General features: G+C 43.3%; 1 protein-coding gene across 2 annotated transcripts in view; it reads left to right on the top strand.

Annotated features, from left to right (window-relative positions):
• Positions 1-12,448, top strand: part of LOC147747793 (flavin-containing monooxygenase 1-like) — a 534,466-nt gene that overhangs the window by 351,404 nt on the left and 170,614 nt on the right. For both annotated transcript variants that reach the window (XM_086955881.1, XM_086955892.1), the window contains one exon: positions 1,651-1,793. In XM_086955881.1, coding sequence (XP_086812007.1) covers positions 1,651-1,793 — 143 coding nt within the window. The remainder of the gene's footprint in view (positions 1-1,650; positions 1,794-12,448) is intronic.

Below are 12,448 nucleotides of genomic sequence, written 5' to 3'. Positions count from 1 at the left end.
TCCAACGCTTTCTCTACTGTTGCACTCTCTGGAGTGGGAATAGTAATTTTTACCTCTTCACTATCCAACGCTTTCTCTACTGTTGCACTCTCTGGAGTGGGAATAGTAATTTTTACCTGTACGCTATCCAACACTTTCCCTACTGTTGCACTCTGGAGTGGGAATAGTAGTTTTTACCCTCCCGCTATTCAACGCTTTTCCAACTCTTGCACTCTCTGGAGTGGGAATAGTAATTTTTACCCCTACGCTATCCAAAGATTTCCCTACTGTTGCACTCATGGAGTGGTAATAGTAAATTTGACCCTCCCGCCATCCTACAGTAAAAATAGTGTATATTTTCTTTTATTTTACATTAATATATATATATATATATATATGTGTATATATATATATATATATATATATATATATATATCTCCACAACTCCATTCACCGGTCGTTCGAACACAGCAGCGGGTGCCTCCATCAGGTGGGTGAAACCTTCCTGCCTCGCTAGCACAGTAAACACACGGAGCACTTCGGGACAAGTCAACTTGATGGCTTTATTTCGGCAAATGCATTTTGGTTAAATACACCTTCTTCAGTGCCAAGCCTCTAGTCAGTCCTCTGCTCAGCCCCCAATTTGACATACATCTGATCATACTTCTGATCACCTTATTGGCAGGGCTTCAATCTGTTCAAAGCGGCAGTTCCTCCAATAGGGAACAAGAACGAAAGCAGCGGGAACTCCATGTTCCATAATGCACCTATAATTGTTTTTCGTTCTTGTTATTCATAATTTAAACAGCATTTCTGTCGTTTTGCTCGATGTGAAGCCCTTGCATTCATGTCGGATTTGAGCAGGTTCCCCTCGCTTCCCGCTGATGACACCAAACACAGACGCTTGTGGGTGACCCTCCCGCTATTCAACGCTTTTCCAACTCTTGCACTCTCTGGAGTGGGAATAGTAATTTTTACCCCTACGCTATCCAAAGATTTCCCTACTGTTGCACTCATGGAGTGGTAATAGTAAATTTTACCCTCCCGCCATCCTACGGTAAAAATAGTGTATATTTTCTTTTATTTTACATTAATATATATATATATATATATATATATATATATATATATATATATATATATATATATATATATATATATATATATATATATATATATAAAAAATAAAATTCTATGTTTTTTGTATAACTTAAATTCATTATTTAATAATTTTAAGGTTATTTAAGTATTTTCAAGTATGTTTTAGTTAATTATATTTATTATTTCATTAATTTTAAATTACTTTTAAGGCATTTAAAAAAATTCAATATTTTGACTAACTATATGTTTCACAACAATATTTCTGATTCAATATTTTTGTACTTACCTGTTTGTAGATAGGAATTCGATATTTTTGCATTCTATATTTTGTCATCGATATTTTGGTAAGTCTATATTTTTGTATTCGATATTATGTCAGTGATCCGTTTGAATTCCAAAGCTCATAGGTAGCATTATTTTTGGAATTCTATCTTAAGTTTTTACAATAAAATGTATGAATACATGAAGTATTTGGAATATCATAATAACAAATGAAATTGATAACACACAAGTGCATGGGCTATGATTTCCTGGTGCTTTTTCTAATGTTTCTCTTTTTTGCTGCTGCAGGGATTGAAAGATTCAAGGGCAAATGCTTCCACAGCCGAGAATACAAGTACCCAGATGGATTCAAAGGGAAGAGGGTACTCGTGATTGGGATCGGCAACAGTGGAGCAGATATTGCTACTGAGCTCAGTCATGTGTCTGCTAAGGTAAAAGAAGGTTTGGATGTAATATGAACCTTGCCACCAATGTTTCTCTTTAACATGTAACCTGCGTCAAGGGACAGGAATCTTTCATGCAAAGAGCAAACCAAACAAATGTTGTATTATTTATTTAGGTATTTTCTCATATTTTCTTAATAAGGACCACATTGGTCTGAGATCAGAGAGCTTTACCAGAAGAAATAAACATAAAAGTGGAGATTTATAACATTGATAGTTATGTTTTGTTGCATATTAACAGTATTTACTTTGGCAAGAAGGCATACTTTTAGCAAATTTCTCAAAGCATAAATTTAAAAGAAGGTGGGCTAGGTCGGTCGATCTCGAATCTGGGGAACTGGGTTCAAGTCTCGGCAAGACGCTGAACATCCTGTGATTCTGGGCAAATCACCTAATCTCCCGTGCCAAACAAAAATTAACGTGTCTTCATGTCCGTAACTGGTGCTATGTAAAGCGCTCTGATAACCGATTCGGGTCAAGTTTGCGCTATATATATATATATATAACTCTTTAAAACATTAAAACAAAAAAACATTGTTTAGAAAAGACCTCCTAATACCGATCTTGAGTGCAGTTACCATGAATCAGTTTAATTTCTTGTTCTGTTCTAAGGAATGGAGGGCCATATTATCAAGCAAGGGCGATACATTATCGCCGCTTTTATCAGCAGGAAACTGCCGCTAAATCGGCGATAATGGGCTTGATAATATACCCTTGTGAATTCCCATAGAAGCCCAGGTTAACACCAGAACTTGGGCTTCTATTGGAATTCACAAGGGCATATTATCAAGCCCATCATCGCCGCTTTAGCGGCAGTTTCCTGCCGATAAAAGCGGCGATATTGTATCGCCCTTGCTTGATAATATGGCCCGACATCCATTAATTAGTGTATTTTTAGTGAGCTCCTTGAGGATGAAATCAGTTTTAAGGGTGATTAGGAGTTACTTTACATCGGCTGTTAGTTTGGGTTTCAATCCATCTAAGTTTATGCTGTTGACACAGGATTGGACTAGTTGTTGCTTGTTGTACAGTATAAATAGTTGGAAATCTTTTTTGTAATTATGTGCAATTTTCTGGAACACATCATTCACTGTAAACATTTATTGTAAAAGAGGAACAATCACATTTTTTATAAATTGTTTAAAAGGAACAATCAGAAACTTGAAACAGGATGTATTCTCAAGATATTGGGCACACTTTCACCCATATAGGGCTAGAGCTAATTAAATCTAGTCTCGTACAAATCCAAATACTTAGGGACTGATTAAGAATGGCAGATGGACTTTCGTCTGCTGACCACACTAATGGAAACAGGACCGAGAGGCTGTCGGCAGTCTTGACATAGGCATTATAATGCAACTTCCACCACGGCGGTTGCAATGCTTATCTTTTGCATTGCGGCGGGTGCTGCTGGTCACTTCACATATCTCTGCATCACGTGACAGGCACAATGCGGGGCCTGCCACATAGTGTAAGGATGTGTAGGGGCGCACCAGGGCCCATGTCTGAGGGCCAAGGGTAAGGGAGATCTGCTATGAGCCCCCAAAGTCCCTTTCCGCCTGCCTTTTCATGGTGGGTTAGCCATGATGAAAAGGTGGGCAGAAAGGTACATCGTAATCCCTACGAAGGTGCCTGGCAGGTAGTGACACCATTGTAAGGACTACAAGCCCCTCCACGGCACATGTGGGCTCAAGGAGCCTGTCGGATGTGAGGAGATCAGTCTTTCTGACCGCCAACAACCTGCCCTCCATATTAATGAAGCAGGCAGGAAACTTCCTTAGGATGGCGGTGAGACCACCATTGACAGGCTGTCGGTGGCGGTCACACCGCCATCCTAATGAGGCCCTTAGTTTGGCAGGTACGGGGTTGCAAAGACTAATGCAGTGAATGTACAAGATTTTGCTCCCATTCTTCTGATCTGCAGTGGACAATAAAGAGCAAGATACTAATGATCTAAGTAGTTTGCTGAAAGAGTGATTCCGTAACCATGTATTAGGATAAAAATAGGGATTCTGGTTTTCAGGTAAAACTGATTAAAACTGATAAAACACCATAGAAAGAAATTTTAGTTTTTCTATAGAAACTGGAAAATACGACATTTTGATGCCATTTTCCTGCTTTGGCACCCTTAGTTATCAGGCAGTATAAGTCCTCTCACATGCCTTCTGTCTATTCACAAGGTCTCTTCACCCCCAGTACCTACTTCCATTCTTGTTTTGAAAGCAAGGCTCGCCTCATATGGAGTCAACTCTTTGTTCATTGCATGTTGTTATTGATAATGTGGAAATCTCAGGTTAATATCTGTTTGGAAAATTTAGAAAATATGGCACCATTACCTTTAATTGCCATTACCCTTGTTTCTGCTTAACCTGATGAATCTTTCCCACCATATTTTGACCAAAAGAGCTCCTTTATAAACATGGGCAAATAATCAAGTGCAAATAAACATCTTAGTCAATAATGAGAGCTGCCATTCGTTTTCCATGGATTTGTTTTCTAATTCATATTTATTATTCCCTGACTCTTCATTCATTAGTCAGGTATCAATCAGGTTACAGAATTGATAATAGAAATATAAAGTTATCATAGTGCATATCATAAATTGAATACAGCACAATCCATAAAGGAAAGAATCCCTATTCTAAGAAAATGAGACACAAATGATGTCAGTCAGAAGAGTCAGATAAATTGAAGCAAGAGTGAGATTAGCAGGAAGCTAAATCAATAATTAATAATTTCAGAATCTTCCATAAGGGAAAATAAAGCATAGAGCAAATAAACCTTGGCAATGCCAGTTAGTCAAAGCAAAATCTTGGGGATTTTAATAAAAGTCAGAATGGAACAAAACCTGCATCTAATCTGCCTTCATCTGCTTCTGTTCTGCTTTCCATCAAGGTCTGTCATCTCCATCCCTGCATCTGCAATCACATCTGCTCTGTTCCCTTCAGTTCTGCATTGAAGTCTGAAACTCCTCTGCAGCCTCCTGTCTCCAAACATGTCTGAGTCTGTTTCACGCAAAGGTCTCTGCAAGGGTTCTCAAACTCCTAAACTTGGAACTCGTTTTTATAAAAAAATAATGTTACAAAGCATGTGGTGTGATTTTCATTCTGCATCCAACTGGAATCCAGCATTCTCCAAAAGGACACTTCCACCCCTCCGTTGTCTGCCCACATCATTCATCAGGCTGGGAAAATCCTTCCCACAACATATTCAACATCTTATTTAATATAACTTCATCTCCTAACTTTCCTTTTAAGAAAAAGTTTATTTTTAAATAAACACAGAACATTAGCCATATTAGCAAGAAACATTATCATAATATGGTAATACATTTTTAAAATGAGTGTGATTACTATTCTTTCTAAAGCGAAGAATTAAACTGAGGCTTTCTTTAAACATTTCCAGCAACTTAAATAAGACAGTAAATTATAGGAGGCCATTTCTCTTTCACATGATAAATTCCTACTTATCTGAAGGTTAATTAATGGAGGGGGCCTTGGGTTGTTACCACCACTTCCACAGGGCTACTTCAACAAGAATGCGGGGTGCACTGACGCTGTGTGCCCTGGGGAACATCCCCTCCCCAGGGCCACAATAACATGTTAAAAGGGGAGGGGGCTGTGTTTCCCCCCTTCCATGCCATATGCGTCCCCAAGGACCACCACCTCCATAGGAACGACCCATGCAGATCAAAGGAGGGGGGAGCCCCACGGCCCACTGCTGGAACTTTATATGGTCCTGCGAACCACCTATCCCCCAGGACCAGCTCCTGCTGTGTCTCAGGATGCCCACCCTGGGACATAGCTTTCTGCTTTTGCTTGGTGGGAGCTGTCAGCGGGTGGGAGCTTTCAAATTGTTTACACCCTCTATAAATGGAGGTTTAATCTCTTTCCCTGCCCGCAGATATACAGGCGTGGAAAGAGATCAAACTATTGCTTCTGCACTCAAGGAGCTGCATTTCCAGCACTCCCTACATGCAGCAGCAATAACTGCTCCCACAGGAGGTGTGCGCCAGCTGGGGATTTGGGGCAATGAGGTTTCCCGTGTGGTCCTGGGGGAAAAGAGGTAAAATAAAGAAACGAGCAGAAAGAGGCAGTATAAAGGTCAGCAACGAAGAGAAAGACGCAATACAAAGGTGAGAAACAAGTAGAAAGAGGCATAAAAATGGAAAGGGGCGACCACTCGGTCCCCCCGAACGTATGGTAGGGGGCCCGGATCCCCCCGGGAAACCATTTTGGGCGAGGGGCGTGTCTCCTCTGGTATGCCCGAAGTGGCGTAGCCGGGACGCGCCTTTTCCCGCCCAAGAAGGGTTGTCCTAGACACCTACACCGTTGGCCACGCCCCGTAGGCGTACCGGAGGAGGGTACACGCCTTCCTGAAGAGGAATAAAAGGAGCAACAATCCAAAGAAGCATCCTCTTGTTCCTGTGCTTGGAAGCTGCACCCTCTATTTGCACGTGAGCCCTCGACGGAACAAGGAGCAATTTTGACCCACCCACCAGCCCCTTATGGCAACGTTAGTACTGCAATAAAATTGATTTGCTTTGATAATGTCTTTTCTCTCCTGGTTTAGTGGTTAATAAAGATGTCAATGTTTGTACTGCAATAAAATGATTTGCTTCATAACATTTTCTTCCCCAGTGGAGCGGAGTATCACAGTCTAATTGAAAGATGTGTTGAATGTTTAGTTAGGAGGATAAATATTGCAATGTAAAGTTTATTTTTCTTCAATAGGTATATAAAACGTCGTATTTATTTTTGGTCGGGCGGTAAGGTCATGATCGGTGAGCAGTAATTTCAAGGTCCCTAGAGGGGGGGCGCCACCCATTATGGATGGGAGCGCCCGGGGGGAGGCGGCCATTGGCCCCTCACACGGGGAGGCGGCACCCACTAAGTATGGGGTCGCCTAAGGGAAGGCGGTCATAGGCCCCTCCCAGGGGAGGAGGCGGCTAGATGCCCCTCCTACGAATTTCCCGGGGCCAGGATATCCGCGACGGCGGATGTGATAAACAGTGTGGGGTGGGAGGGGGCCCCACGCTACCTTCTAGACACCTCACACGAGTCCTCAGACGACCATTAAGATGGCGTCGAGTTAAATAAGGGGCCCCCGCTAAGACAAGGGAAATTGGAAGTTGGCACAGAGGTACAGTCCTCTGTGCGCCCGCCCCTCACACCGTGAGGGGGGAGTTCTGGTAGTAGGGATCTGACACCGGTTACGACCTTGCCGTTGGCCCGTAATGTTAGGATGTACAATTTTTATTTAGAAAGTATGCATTTGCAGGATGCTTAGACTCGGCTAGGAGAACCTTTGTATTAGAGATTTGTTAAGGTTAGCCAATAAACGTGTCTGCATCGTAATGTCATAAATGAAAAATTGTACATGATATGAAACTGTTAATTTAATGTTTTAATTTTGTTTCATATTTTAATAAATACGGCCGGGAGGGTAACTCCCTCCCGCCTTCCAAAAGTTCAGAACTGCGTCCGTCTTCCCATCCTTGGGGATTGTGTTGGGAGGGGGTGACAGGCATCCCGGCCATATTGTAAGTAATGAGCAGAAAGAGTCTGAATAAAGGTCAGCAACGAGCAGAAGGAAGCAAGATAAAGGTCAGCAACAAGTAGAATGAGGCAAGATAAAGGTGAAAACAAGCAGAAATAGGCAGAATAAAGGTCATTAACAAGCAGAAAGAGGCAGTCAGAGACTCACACACCAACTGACAGACCCAATCACATACGCATGCACCCACTCCAAGACCCAAATAATAGCAGTTTACTGCAACAAGTTATCTGAGTTGATGACTTTATTATACAATGTAAGCAAAATAATTAACAAATAAACATAACATAACTTATTTAATTCTTTACAAATGCACTTTTCTGCACATGTACTTCAGATAGATGCAAGTATGTATTTAGACCAGCAAGGACAACCTGACCCCCCTGTACTGCAGGAGCAAGAAGAGATGCCACCACAAAAATGGGAGAGTGATGTTTGGAAACATTTCAGTATTCCTTCTTGAGAGAATAAGGTTAGTGCCCTGTTTGTCCAGTGCAATGTGTGCAGCAAACAATTATTGAGACAGACTAGGAAGAAATATTCCCATGTGACAAGATCCATGTTGAAGCATATCAAAACTATCCATCGATGTATGTACCATTGCATAATGCAGGAGAAGGAACGTTCATCAGTATAATAATCATTATCTGCAGTAGCCTTAGGGGAATCATTGTGACTGGCTGTCATAACTGCTCCAGCTATCTGCTCCAGTTATCTGAGATAGTAACGCATTGTAGCAAATGCCAGATGCCCGTGGCTCTAAAGATGTCGTCAATGGCTGCATACCTTGATACAGTGAAGAATCACCTTTGTTAATTACTTTATTTATTTGCTTCCTGTTGAATTGTTATGCCTTCTATTACCCCTTTTAATATCTTGTTTTCAAAAAGGGTGATAGTCAGAACCTCGGTTCTATCACCCAATCTCCCTAATCGACACCACATGCAAACATATGGGGAGAATTCTGCTTGAGAGAGTCTTGGAACATGTATAAGGGGTGCTTTTCAGATATCCAATATGGCTTCAGGCAAGGACTTGGTACCGTAGAGCAGTGCCCAAATCTCCATCTACTTATTTATAAATATACAGCTGTCATGGGTGGCACTATCCATCTAGGTTTTATGGATTTAACAATGGCTTTTGATCGGGTGGACAGAGGGATATTGTGGACAATCAATCATGCTCGGCATGGGTATCCACTCTGCTCTAGTCCATGTTTTGGCCCAGATGCAGGAAGAGGTAATAGGGTGGATAAGATATGGCAGAAACAGAGAGGTTAGTGAAACATTTGAGATGAAACATTGTGTAAGACAAGGCTGTGTAATGGCCCTTTACTTGTCTGCTTTTATGTAAATGACCTGGAAAAACATCAAAATCTAGAAGAGGCGGTCCCACTTAGTGTAGGATCTAGCAACTTACCAGCTTTATGATTTGCAAATGACTGTGTCCTATTTTCAAAAAGAAGGGTAGGTTTTCCAAAAACAATGATTTGTGTGTAAAGACCAATACTACTAAATATCATGTTCTGATCATTAGAAAATCCTCAAAATCTATGAAATCATATCATGTTAATGGAGAAAAACTATCAAATATTTTTCACCTTCTCCTATTTATGAATTCCCTTTGATGAATAATGTAGTTCAATTCTTCTGTTATTTTATTATAAGTATTTTTTGGTGATATTCGAGTGATAGTATGCCTCACTGCTAACATAAAACTGTTCACTCTTCCTTTGGTAATTACTGGACGGGGAAATCCAAATCAACATTTTGTGTAAAATTTATCCTTTGACTTATATTTACGTCAGCAATATTTTCCACATCAATGACTTTGAAACCGTAAAACTTGCTGTCTTATGATATTTTCTCCTCCTGTTTTCGGAATCTCACAGGTAACATAGTCTTCAATAAAAGATAAAACAGTCTGATGGAATCAGTTCTAAATTTGAGTGCATCCTTGATCCATAAAAGCATATGTATATGAGGAGCACCTCTAGCTTGGTATTCCTTTCTCCCCGAAAAATCAAGAACTCCGCGAATAGGTGGATTTTTTTTATTACAGATGAAAGACATCATAGCTTCAAGCCTATGATTAAAATATCTGCAAACATTTACAGGATCCAGGGAACACAGTTCTCCAGCTTCCTTCAATTCAATATTTTCTATATTTGAATTTGCTTCTCGTAGAAAATCCAGTAAATCAACCTATGCGTATTCAGCACAGCTAAGTGTAACAAACCACGTAGGGGTTGCTAAGTTTCTTTACATACATTTTAATTCCCCATGACGTCTATACCAATATTCATTAGTGCTGCGTTGAAATGCTATCAAATGAATTAACTGTGATTCTAAATGTTTTTCTCTTTCTTCAACTGAGCGCCCCGTTTTGCCTACGCCACCTTGACGACCAGAAGGACCGGCAGTGCCCCTCACTGCGTGTGGTGCCTGGACTCCCGAAACTGCGCTGCGGCCCAGCCCAGCCGCCGAAAGGAGGGGAGGGGGGCCCCGCCCGCCCAAGCGTCCCCGGTCCAGCCGCAACGGCCCAAGGTAGGATCTCTGAGGCAGGGGCAGTGTTTCAACTGCCGCCGCGGGCTCACGGCCCGCTTGTCTCCACACACCTGTCCATGGGGCCCGGGTATCCTCTTCACCCTCTCTGAAGGCCATCCGCACCACCGATCAGAGAACTCGTCGATGTTCAAAACGAGGGCTCAAGGGGGACCGGCGCGCTCCAATGAGGCCCATCCGATGTCTTACTGGCCGCAGGGCGCAGGGCGATGCCCCTACCTTCCTCACTCTCCGTGCGGCTCTGACCCCCCTCCTCCGCTGCAATGGTCTCCTTGGGATGGGCTCCTGACTGCAGTGGCTCATCAAAGAGATGCCCGCCTGGGCCCGCGCGGCGGTCCGACCCGACCCCCGAATGGAGGGCATCACCAACCCGGGCCAACCAGTGAGGTGCAGCTCAGCCGCTCACCCCCGCTGCACTGTGAGGGGGACGCGGGGGCCCAAGGCCAATGTCCGTTGAAGCCTGCGGGCACGCACCAGACTCGAGATCCCTGCTATGCCCTCTCTCGCAGGCCTCACCGCCAGGCCACCTCCTCAGGGTCCCGGAGCCAGTATAGGATCCCTGCTCCACTGCCCGCTTCACGTGTGCTGCCCACACACACCCCTCTACTCGAGTCCCCCGCGCTTTGTTGTAAACGCTCACCTCTGCGGCGCCGCGGGGGGACCGTACTGTCTCCCAGGAGCCAATCTAAGCCCCACCTCCGGACAATACAGCGCCACCGGGACCGCGAAACTCCAGGTCCCGGCTTGATTCTTCCCAGTGGGCCTCACTGCTCGGGGTCTCGCGGCGCCGCCTCCACTGCCCGGCAGCTGCCCAGCCCGCACCTGTGGGGTCTCGCCAGTATCCGACACCGGAGGCACACGTTTATGGCCCTAAGGAGTGGGGGTAAGGCAGGATATATAAACGGATCAGTGGATGGCGGGACGGAGCTTCTCTAGGCTGCGTCCGCCATGATGCAGCGCCAAGCCACGCCCGCGTTCCTGTTTTTAATATATGGTTGACGACATATGAATGTGCATACAGATCACTCTCAAATAAATCAAATAAAAAATGAAACAAATATGGAATACACTGGCGAAATCTTGGTTCTTCTTAGTATAGTCGTAAAGTACGATATTCTGAAGCTGGAGTCTGAACTGGTCGTTCATCATATCGTCTACATTTTCCAGTAGGGAACAGCTGTGGAAAACAACAAGCTTCCAACATTTTTTACCACACACTCATGGGAGTTCCTTTTGCTTTTTTCATCTCGAACAATTCAATAGTATCTCCTATCAGTTCTTTTGAATGTAGCGGGTGTATAGTATAATGTTCATACATTTCTTCTTTTCTTGAGTTCGCCACTTTTTCTATTTGTCCACTTGAAATGTGTGTTTCCTCTTCTAAACGAATTTCTTCTTCTTCTACATTTACATGTTTTTAGTAAATATTGTTGTGCAACAGATATAATAAAGCCTTTTGGACTTTCGTGACATCTACTAACTCTTGCCATATTGTCTGACTCTCTGTGGGTACACCATTAACAAGAATGACTACAGGTTCAGTATCCTCTCTTTCTACACCAACAGTTTCAACATTTTTCTTAAAATCTAAAGAGAAATACACAACTCTTCCTTTTAAATCTCTGTGTAGATCTGTTGGAGGCAGCTTACCTGTTTTATGCTCCGTACAAATTATAGCCTCAAACGGGTGCACAGATTGAATAAGGAAGGCCTCATATGTATTTAAATCTTTAAGTTCTGGAGGTAAAGCTACCAATTCTAAGTCATTATGGACAGCTCTAGCTGGCGTTTTGTTCTCTTCTAATTTATTGCAACAATATTTACAAATACATTGTACAGTACCTAATTCCAAACAACTTTCCACAAAGAGATAAGCAGCACATTCTCTCCATTTATCATTCTTTTCTTTTTCACTTTTTAAAAACACATCTACATTCCCAGTTTGAACTTTATAATGAGAACATCGGCAACAAATCCAAACAAAGGGCCCCATTAGGATGGCTGGCGGATCGCCCCAGCCAGGCCGGCGGTAGCCACCGCCGACCCGGCGGGGGCGATCCGCCCGCCATCCTCCCATTAAAGACCCCCGCTATATTACCATGGGGTCTGCCGCTTTTCCGCCCGGTTGAGTAGTCGAGCGGGCAGAAAAGGGTTTAAAATGGTGGCGGTGTCTGAAAGACACCGCCAGCCATATTACAATGTGGCATTTCACATGCCTTATGCCACCGAAAGGCATGCGGAGTCTGCTTGGGGGGCCCATTGCGGGCCCCGTGGACTCCGGGGTGGTGGGGGATGCACATGGTACCCGCCTGCCTTTCAATGAACAACGTGGCAGGCACTGAGCAGTGCCTGTTAAGTTGTGCATTGAAAAGCACAACATGCATTTTTAGCATTGCGGCGGGTGCATCCTAATGGGATGTGCGGGACCGCCGCTAGCATTGTGGGGGTCCAACATCCCACTGGTATGGCGGGCAGACAAAGTCCGCCCACCATATTAATGTGCCCCATAGTTGGGATTTTCAC

This window comes from Lissotriton vulgaris, chromosome 1_1 (assembly GCF_964263255.1).
Source record: "Lissotriton vulgaris chromosome 1_1, aLisVul1.2, whole genome shotgun sequence".
NCBI classification, from domain to species: domain Eukaryota; kingdom Metazoa; phylum Chordata; class Amphibia; order Caudata; family Salamandridae; genus Lissotriton; species Lissotriton vulgaris.
Note: the sequence above shows the minus strand (reverse complement) of the source record. Positions and strands in the feature narration are given on the sequence as shown.